The 11,054-nt window shown below is 35.4% G+C and overlaps 1 protein-coding gene across 1 annotated transcript; it reads left to right on the top strand.

Moving 5' to 3' along the window:
* Positions 1–126: 126 nt before the first annotated feature.
* Positions 127–7,254, top strand: LOC123759338 (uncharacterized). The gene is made up of 3 exons (XM_045744240.2): positions 127–358; positions 2,744–2,869; positions 4,911–7,254. Exons 1-3 carry the CDS (start codon positions 189–191, stop codon positions 5,092–5,094), a joined length of 480 nt encoding a protein of 159 aa, XP_045600196.1. The 5' UTR covers positions 127–188; the 3' UTR covers positions 5,095–7,254.
* The last annotated feature ends 3,800 nt before the right edge of the window (positions 7,255–11,054 follow it).

The following is an 11,054-nucleotide window of genomic DNA, read 5'->3' on the forward strand; positions in this document are numbered from 1 at the left end:
ATGAATATTAATATGGACATAACCACTTTATATATATGAGTATCTATATATTTTACAGGTAAAGAGTGTTTTGCATAACTATCATAAATGCGGATTGGTAGAGGTAGAGGCACGACGCTTCAAGAACGTATACAGCATAAGTGGCCGAGCCGGATAAGCCAGATACCCATCTAGCAGAAGACACGGCTATGGCGACTCTAGTGCAGAAGGTTAATGCCAGCCTGAGCAAGGCTGGCCTCAGACCCATCACCAGGGACAGTGTCCTGTACTACTACGCCCCTATGAAGGGCTGCCTCTCCTACGGCGTCCTCAGTATACAGATGTTCACCCCGGAGCTGTTTGAGAACTTCCGCTTCTTGTGAGAGTCTTATTCTAATCCCCGTGGTTTTCCTCCCAGTTTTCCAGTTTTGTCTCTGATATCTTGTCACGTTTGTGGTGTAAATGAAAGTGTATTTGGATATTGTGAAATTTGTTAGGTGTGTGTAAAGGAGTTTGATGGTAGCGGGTCTCTGGCATGGCTAATCTTCTTTATGGGAGAACCATTTTGTTTCTCCATTACTTTATGTTAAGTTTCTTGGTGACAGCTGCCAGTACTTGACAGTTATACAGGGAGAATTTAGAAAGTGCATTTACAAAATAGATGCTATGAACATATAATTATCATTTTGGGATAAGAAGCTTGTGGATAGGTTTAATAGGCTTGTATCAAAATCCCCCCTAGGTTGAACTACAGTACTGACTTTTCCCAGGGTGCAACCCTACAGCAGTTGCCTGACTCCCAGATATCTGTTTGAAGCTAGGTGGACAGGGGTGTCTGGTGAAAGGAAACGTGCCCAACCATTTCTGTCCCGCCCTGGAATTGAAGCAATAATTAATTTCCAGTTAATTTAGCCCTTTCTGTCATGATGTTTGATAGGTACATACTTGGTCATTTATTATATTTAAAATTTAATTTAAATTTCATTTTTAAATTTAATAATAAATTTAAAAGTTAATTTAACGAGCCATACTTGATCATTGCAAGTTCCAGTTCATATTTTTTATGATTCCTATCATTCTTATCATATTGTCATAATGACACCTTGTAATACTTTGATATTTCTACATAAAGTTCAATATGGACCACATATATATAATTACTATATCCAAGTCTGGAGACCTCATCTTCAGAAGAACATATCTGCTTTGGAGAAAGGTCAATACCAGGCAACAAAAATCATTCCAGAACTTTATTGACTCTCATACCAGGAAAAGACTGAGAGCCGCAGGACTAACAACACTGCAAACCAAACATAACTGATCTCATCGAGACTTAAAATACGGAACAGTTTGGAGGATATTGATCCAGACCATTTCCTTGAAAGCTCAGATGTAACTCACAAGGAGCAATGGCTTTGTTTAACAAGCCACAATGTAGGGCAGAAAACAGGAGTGGCATTTTCACCCCTAGGATTATAAATCTATGGATCATCCTACCCGCCGAAGCTATATGTGCTAAAACATTGCTTTAATTCAAGATCCAACTGGATAGCAGCATCAGAATAAATGGGAGATCTCTGACAAGCTACCAGCTTTCTGTCCCTGTTGAACCCACTAGTGAGATGATGGCCATCAGGTAAATTCAGTTAATAAATTGTGGTGCAATTGTCTTAATTATTTTTAGTAACCAATCTACCTAGTCATCAAACATATTCTCTTCTCATTTGTGCTGACTTTAACCATGTTTCTACTCAAAAATAATTTATTAAATGGGAAATGAACACAGTCCAGAACAGAAATGTGTACGACAATCCTGTCTTATTTCGGGATCCAGGGGGTCCCTGTAGTACCTTAGAGTCAGGTTTGTTCTCAACTCTCAATCGAGAATTTCAGGTTCGAATCCCGGGCAGGATAGAAATGGTTGGACCCATTTCCTATCACCTAATGCACCTATTCACCTAGCAGTTAGTAGCTACTTAGGAGCTACTCAGTTTGTTGTGGGGTTGCTTCCTGGGCAGGGTCAGTAATTCAACTGGGGAGGGGGGGGGGGTCGATATAAGCCTAACGTGTATGAATGTACTCTCGCTGCCTGTCCCTCAACACAATGAATTATTGTTATTATTATTATTACTGTAATCTGCACAATACTATCTTCCTAAGAGATGGATATGTGGTTCATAAAGAACTGAAATGTTTGAGTAGAAAGTCGGATGCAATCGAAGGCGTCTATTCTGGTAGTACAATCATTTATACAGTACAGTACTTTAAGAGGCCTGGTCAGAGACCGGGCCGCGGGGACCTTGAACCCTGGAACCACATCAAGGTAAGGTAAGGTAAGGTACTGGTATTAGGTTGTAAAGGAAAGTAACAAAGGCTGGCTTGTGGATTCACTGGACTAGATTTTATACCAATTTCTTTTACAAAACCTTTTTAAAACACTTTCTGTACATGTTCAATTGTTTGAATAAATAAAAACATAATACCATTTGGTATAAAATAGTTGAAAAAGGAAAACTTTGACTGTTGTGAGTTCTGGATGCCATAGCCAGGAAGATTTTGTTCTTTCAAGCAGGGCTCTAGACTAAAACCAGGCAAAATTTGCCTTGATAATTTTCAACATAGGTTATTTGTACTGTTATTATGGCATACTGTTTAGTACTCTCGTTCATATTCATTTTTCTAGGGAGCAGATTATTGAGAAAATGTTTGTTTCTTACTCTAGGATGCTTTAATGCAAAAGTACAGTACATTATTCCCATTTCAGGGTTATACCTCATCATATCTCATTGACCAATGCCTGCTTGGTGAACTCTATTTGTGGGACAGGGCTCTACTTATACTCCAGCCGACACTTAGCACAAGCTGCTCGTAAAGAAAAGTTATTATTCTGGTAAGTTAACAGATTTAAAAACAAAAACAAAATTTATTCTTGGTATGCTACATTTTTCAAAACAAAGATCAAATATAAAACATGATTTCTATTTGAGAGCAAATATTTTATTTTCAATTATGTAATGTTCAATGCTGGTATTAAGAAATTATGTACATTAATTTTGGCTTTTAATTCTTAACATCTCGATATAAAGTTTCCTGTTCTTATTAATGATATGGTCCTTGTAATCATAATGTCATTGCTACATTTCCAGCAGCATGTAAAGATGAAGGATGAGTATTTATTGCTACAATATAGCATCTATGTATTCTGCAGTCTTCGTGAAACAGAATTACTATTGTATATATATATTCAATATTAAGTTCTTTTGCCATTAAAATGTTAAGAACTTCTGTTTTTTTAGGAGAAGGGAACATTCTAGGAAGAATGCCAGGAATTTAAATTCATTATACAGTACATGAATGCTAGAAGCATAAATAAATAAATTTGACACATTAGGCATTTATATTGAGGCAAAAAATTGTATCATCATTGCAATCAGCAAAAGATTAGAACAAGAAGAGATAATGGAACAGGAATCTCATCTCCCGGGACACCACTCGGCATTTAGAAAGAACAGAACAGGAAGAGGAGCAGGTGGTGTAAAAGGACAACAACTAGAAGGGCTGTTGTAATCTTTTGTTACTTTAAAAAAAAACTCTTCTGTAGAGACATCATTTAAAGGATGGCCCATTTTAGGAAGACTCTACTGTATACAAGTTAAAAAGTGCAGAGAAATATAAAGCAATACAGTGGAACCTCAGTACTTGAACTTAATTGGTTCCAGAAGGCTGTTCGATTACCAAATAGTTTACCATGAAAAATAATGTAAATTGGATTAATCCGCTGCAGATCACAAAAAAATACACATACACACAATAGCTAGAATAAATGCAAATTTATTCTCACTTTACCTCGACTATCCAAGTGGTTGTGCACCATTCCTTTCCCCATCCCATCCCAAATCCTCATCCCTTCCAAGTGCTATATAGTCATAATGGCTTGGCACTTTCTCCTGAGAATTCCCCTCTCTTCCACTCACTTTACCTGGACTTGGGAGAGTTGATGGCACATGTGGAAGGTGGTTAAGAGGAGGAGGAGGAGAGATGTTATTGCTTGGCTGAGGAGTCCCCTACCATAAAAAGTTTGGTAATTGTGCTTCTGGGGTTCTTTCTCTTTTGTCCTTTTTCTACTGCCTTCTTGAGACTTGCTGGATGCTTTTCTTACAAGAAACCTGTCCGATCATATTTGTTTTTGACTGCATTTTAAAATGTTTCTAAACTGAGGCATAGCATTGTTATTCAACAGGTTTATAACACAGGTTGCCACAGCTTTGTCAGAGTGATATTTTTCAAACAAATTTGCACTTTCCCCTCACATTTTGCACACATTTATTTTATTAGAGAACTAGATTTAGACATACCAAACTCTGTAGCAAGAACAGATATGCGGACACCACTTTCATACTTTGCTACGAGTTCTTTTTTCATCCTTATCATGGTTATAACTAATTTTCTTTTTGTTTGATTCTTATCACCAACTTTCTTAGGCACCATTGTCACTTATTTATGCTAAGAATATAACAAATATCCATGAAAACACTAGAAAGTTTACACACACATTTAGTGAGGTTTTACAGTGAACGATAATACTGGAAACTGACTTGTCTGCTATACATATTTACATTTGAGTGCCGAGCAAACGTTTGACTACCAAGCCTTTTTATTCATGAATAAAGTATTCAAGTTTGGAGCCATTCGAGTACTGAGGTTCCTTTGTATATGGATTCAAGATATTATTACCTAGCTGATCCTGCAGGAATAAAGGGATAGTTTTAAATGTTAATACGAAAATAAAATTAGGAACACTAGATTAATTTTTGTTTTCAGTGGGTGCAATTGATAGAAGACACATTATTACCAGCAGTACCTATTTTTCTTTTAAAGAAAAACTTGTCACAAGATGTACAGTTTATGTAATTAATATTTATATTTTTCAGCACTTTTGGGACTGTAATGTTTAATCTTGGATCGATGCTGCTCTGGGCGCTGGGCCGCACTGTGGCACCCGAGAACCCAGTCCTCCGCACGGTGATGGGTGCTGCTGGTGCAGCAGGAGCTTTATATCTTGGTAGGAACTATGTTGCTTATTTAGATGCACATGTCAGAACTTCCAAAGCTTAGATGATTGTAAACACTTGGTCCTTAACCAGTGCTTCCAACACAAGAAGATTTATTGTAAACATAATAAAATATAATTTATTACATGGTATGTATACTGTAAAGCACAACAGGTAATATTATAACAATTGCTATTTTGGGTAAATTTCAAGCACAATATTTACCAACTTTGTATATATGGTGTAGATGACCGAATGGAAGTTTCATGTTAAGTAGTGAGTTCACAGGCTTATGTAAGGGTGTAATAAACCTGCAATATTGTATTTAATCATGGCTTCCAAAATATTTGTTCTTGTTATTTAACTCGTGTTAAAGCACATTATTGTATATTATTCAGTCTCATCATTTGTGACAAAAACTTCATAATTTAAGAACATTCTAGGAACAAAGAACAATAGAAAGCACAAATATGGTGGTTCAAATAAAATTTTTGGAACATGTACTGTACGTGAAGTGAAGTAAAACTACTGTAGTTTTGATGGTATGATTTTTGTAACGTGTATTTTATCAAGACCTGAAGTTTACACTAGATGTGCTAAAATCATTTTCCACTAGTGGTAAATCTGCATCTCTGATATTTGTAATTATTTTGTGCATTACTAAGGAAATTTTAGGCCAAGGTTTGAATTTCAATCATTGGGTGAAATTACATACAACATTCTTATATTATGATGTATCAATAATCAGGAGCCTTCAGCTGATCATTGACAGAATGCAAAAATTTGCCTTCTAATAGTACATGCATAGCTTGTAAGATGAAAAATCACTTTTCCCAATTTGTAGTTATTCACTATATTTAATGATTTCCTTGTCTGTTGAAGTTATGAGAATGTGCAGAAATAATATATCAATTGCACTTTTACTGCTTTTTTATGATAAATGAAAATATAAATACATTGTATAGGTGTTTATTAGACAGTATTGTATTGAAGTGGTAGTAGGGAGCAGACAATACTGCACTGTATTTGTTATAACATGCACGAAATCAATGTGCCATCAGCTCTTGTCAATATCTTCATTATTGTACAGTACTATACAGTATATCTATTATCCTTAACATAATACCAAGGTACTGCAACTTAATCAAACTAGGTCTATTTGCAGTTTATTATAATGAACTGTTGGTAACATTTTATGACAAGGTGACAGATTCTTTTCAATGAAGGAATATTTTTTAGTCATAGATTTCCATTGACTCCATATAAAGCAAAACAGAAAATCAGTAATAATTTTGAAAGTTAGTGGTGTCAGACTTGTTCTTGGTCTCTTACAGTTACAGGCAAAATATAGGCTCTTTTTCAAGTGTTCTTTAGAATGTTCTTCCATTAGAATTTTAAACAACCATTAGAAAATATAGCAAAATTTTAATATTCGTTTTGATTTAGTGACCAGATATTTATTATCATCCATGTTTAACAAGACTTAAATAACTATATTTCATTGTGTGATTTGTATTAGAGTCTTTGAACTGATTCCATGTTGAGAGATCTGCCTTAATTAAACTGTAATTTAATTGTCATATAATTTGTATTGCTAGCTCTTGGATGATCATTAAAAATGCATTAAATGAACTGGATTATGCATCTTAAGATATATTTGTTCAGGTGAAACAATGCACTGTTCAGGATCTCTCTGAACACGTCATGCACAGATGACTTATTATAAGTAGATATATAATGATTTTGTAGTTTTATAGACTTCCTGAAAATTGTATTTATTTTTTATTTTTATTTTTTTTAGTTAAGCTTTCTTGGAAATGTTGATGTTATCTGTTTTACTAGTTAAGCATTGTATTTGTGACTTCAGTATTCTGTACAAGGCTTTATTTTGTGCAGAAAATTAGTGATGTAAAAGATTTTTCATTGACTGTATAGATGACTTGTAGCACAAATGTTTTACACTGAAGTAGGGAAAAAGAGAACCTTTAAAATTTGCTGTAATAGTAGTATAAAAAATGGGAACACCTGAATTGCAGTGGGCATTTTCTACAGTTAGTGTTAAGAATAATTGATGAGTGTTTAATAAGAATTTTATTTGGTATACAGTACTGTGTATATTTATCTGAAATACTGTAACAGCATTCAAGTGTTTTTGGAAGTTGTGATAAAAATGTTATACACCCTAAAAACTGTTATGTAGCTGTATAATAAAGCTTTCTTTAATGTTGAGTGTCATACTTTTTCATGTACTATAGAAGAAAAAGTAGCTTACAGTGTGCTTGTAAGATCTATGTAGACTACAGGTTAATTTCTGAGCCTCTCTGAGGTACAGAAAGTTGAGGATGCCAAATCATTGAGGAAATACACTAGAAAGGTAAACGAGACAAAAAATACACAACAATAGTGCAAGAGTAATCAAATCCTCCACCCCAGGTAGTTAGGTAGTTCCACCTCCCACCACCAGAAAGCAGCACCAGGATCTGGCGAGTCAGGAAGTGAGCTTGGTGCTACTATCTACAAGAACTCCTCAAATAGTCAGATAACTGGCAAATGCTTTTTAATATTGACAAATGCAAGATCCTGCATGTGAGGCATAACAGCCCATGCCACAACTACCAAATAAATAACATTACATTACAGCAGATTCATGAAGAAAAGGGCCTTGGAGTCAAAATCCATTACTCTATAAAAGTTGCACAGCAGGTAGGGGCAGCAGTCAAAAAAGCTAACTAAATCCTTTGAATAATCAAGTGTACATTTGACTTTAAGGAAAAGAAGGTAGTGATTCAATTCTATAAATCTCTGGTGTGCCCTCATTTGGATTACTATATCCAAGCATGAAGACATCATCTTCACAAGGATATACTGTAGCTGGTCTGAAAAAAGTGCAACACCGGGCAACAAAAATCATTCCAGAGCTAAGTCAACCAATGTATCAGGAACAGTTGAGGGCCACAGGGCTAAAAACACTGCATACCAGGCATGACTGGGTGAATCTCATTGAAACTTACAAAATATTGAACAATTTGGAGGATGTTGATCTGGAAAATTTCTTAAAGAGGTCATGTAACACAAATAAGGAGTAACGGTTTCAAGCTCAACAAGCCACAGTGTAGGACAGAACAGGAGATACTTTTTCACCCACAGGGTTAACCCATGGAACCGCCTACCTACCGAAGCTGGAGATGCCATAAACTTTTAACTTTTAAAGTACTGTATAGCTTAAAAAGTTCATCAAGGCAAATGGTGGGACCTTCAAAAGGCTGCTGACTTCCTGTCCTCGTTGAGGCCACTAGTGTTAGTGGCTCTCGGGTAAATTCGGGTAAAAAACTGACGGTTATTCTGTAACTTGTGTATTTTACTGTAACACTGATTCATATGCAACTGACAGCTGTCTACCAATAATATATATTAATAAACCTAATAAGAGCTGTCTCACATGATCCAATACACACCTATAATGTCCTTTAAATCTTCTTAAGTTGGGTACGATTGACTGGGTTGGGTTTGGATAACTTAATTGGGTTAGGTAGGTTTAAAACATCCCATCCTCATCAATAAAAACCAAATTGTTCGTTAATCCCAGCCCACCTTCCTGAACGAAGGTCAAATGTTTGTTAATCCCAACCCGCCCTCATCAACGACAGTCAAATACTTGTTAATCCCAGCCCATCGTCATCGACAAAGGCCAAATGCTAGTTAATGCCAGCCGGTCCTTGTCAACAAAGATCAAATGTGCGTTAATCCCAGCCTGTCCTCATCAACAAAGGTCAAATACTCTTCAACCCAAGCCCATCCTTATCACCAAAGGCCAGATGCAGTTTACATACTGATGATGTTCGAACATTAAGTGAATGGTGCTTCACTGACAACCTCTAAATACAAATAATTGCCTAGAGAACCTAAACCCTATAACTTAACCCATGCCTAACTATACAGAGAACTTAATATATAAATACCAGTATAGCCTAATGAGACCTTGACAAGCCTATATAAGAACATATCCAATGAAACTCATTCATTTCAGCGAACGAGTGAAACTTCAAGCTAAGACATAAACTTTTTTTTATTAAATTATAGTGTAAAAAATGTTTCACTTGTAACCAAAGGTTGCCATATAAATAGGTACTGGGTAAATATTTTTTCAGTGTACTCTTTTGTGAATGAACATTTTACAAGGAGTACTTTAAAGGGGGGTAATCAGAGTGCAACACTACACACTCGCCCCTCGTCTGAGCTCTCTACCCCCGTCCTCGACTTAAGTCCTCGTCTCATACTCTACGACACTTCTCTACATTACCAAGAAACCCACTACTGTATCCAAGACTATACTAAATAAATATAAAAAAAGATGTGTCTAATTAACCAAATACGTACATGTAAAAATACATTACAGACTCGATTACGAATTAACACTTATTAATCGTAATTTATGAGATAAATCATTATTAGTGAATAATGCCCATGAAAGTGAGCAAGGATAATGACCTGAGTAGTTAATAAGAGGTCTAATACCCAAAGGCACCTAAAGCCTCTGTAACCCTTTCCTCTACCACCTACAGGATGGGTATCGGGTGCCGTAAATGCCGTATCAGCTGAACTTTAAATCCAGCTTGAAAAAATCATCAGGACAAATGGAGGGACCTTTGACAAGCCGCTGGCTTCCTGTCCTTGTCGAAGCCACTAATGCTAGTGACCTTGAGGCAAGTTCGTGGTGCCTTCTTTTAATAATTACTTATTTCAGATAAATTAAAAAAAAATAATAGCTAAACTTAAAAACTAACCTTTGAGGTAAAATATAAGTAAAAAATGTATTTTAATTACATAATAATACAATCAAACATTTAATTTAAATTGGTATATCAATGAGATGATGTAATTTGTATGAATTTGCCTGAAATAATGAATGTTGTGCTTACGGATATTATTAGGAAGTTTGATTTTCCCGCTCACGACGTCATGGACTACGAGCGCTTATATTCTGAGGTTGTCTATGTAGACAGTGAGTGCATGGCTAAGCATAATTACAAAAAATAAAACAAATAAAAAAAAATAAAAAACAGTATTGATGCAGCAAAACAACATTTAACACCAAATTTATTAGAAAATCCATTGAATTTTCTGGTCGCTAAATGTCGACGAACTTTATAATAATAATAATAATAATCTTTATTTAGGTAAGGTACATACATAAAGAGATTTACAAAGTTTGTTGGCTTTATAGATAGAGCTAGTACATACAATGCCTAAAGCCACTATTACGCAAAGCGTTTCGGGCAGCACAATGACTTTCTGATGTAGACTTTCTGATGTAGACTACCTTGTAGTGGTAATGACTTTCAAATGTAGAAACAACAATGTTATCAATTATCAAGGTATCAGTAACTTCACTTGTGCTACATGAGTGGCGGTTCTGATATAATAGAGTATTGTATGTTGTTATCGTCTCTTAGGTCCACGGGACCACTTTATCTAGAGCAGCGCCCGCTGTACACCTTCACTCACCCTGCTGAGGTGGTCCTGTAGAGAACCGTTACTATACGCTGCTAAGGTGGTCCTGTATATTCTCTCGCAACTTGATGGTAAATTTATCCATGGTTTATTTTATATCTCAGAGTAAAGCAGAAAAACTGACCACAATTGGAACTGCGGTCAGTTGTGCAAGAATGGTAACCTTATTGAAGTTGATTGGTAATTATATTTAATTTAAATTATTAGGTAAGCTTAGTAATTATAATTATAATAAAACAAAGTATATAAATTATTAATGAAGCTTAATTTAGATTTTTTGTAAGCTTAAAACAGGTAATGACTTTATTTATATATACAGGAAAGTACATTGGGTTTGACAAAACTTAAGTTACATTATCTAAAAAGGCGAAGAATTAGGGGTGACAAAAAACAGGTGATTTTCTAGGTCTGTTCTATGTTTAGTGTTAGTTAGTTGATTGACATCTATGAGTGGACATTTTTAAATTCATTATTGACAATATTATTTAGTACGTGGGGGTTGGGGGTCAGAAT

Source organism: Procambarus clarkii, chromosome 32, assembly GCF_040958095.1.
Source record: "Procambarus clarkii isolate CNS0578487 chromosome 32, FALCON_Pclarkii_2.0, whole genome shotgun sequence".
Taxonomy (NCBI): Eukaryota; Metazoa; Arthropoda; class Malacostraca; order Decapoda; family Cambaridae; genus Procambarus; species Procambarus clarkii.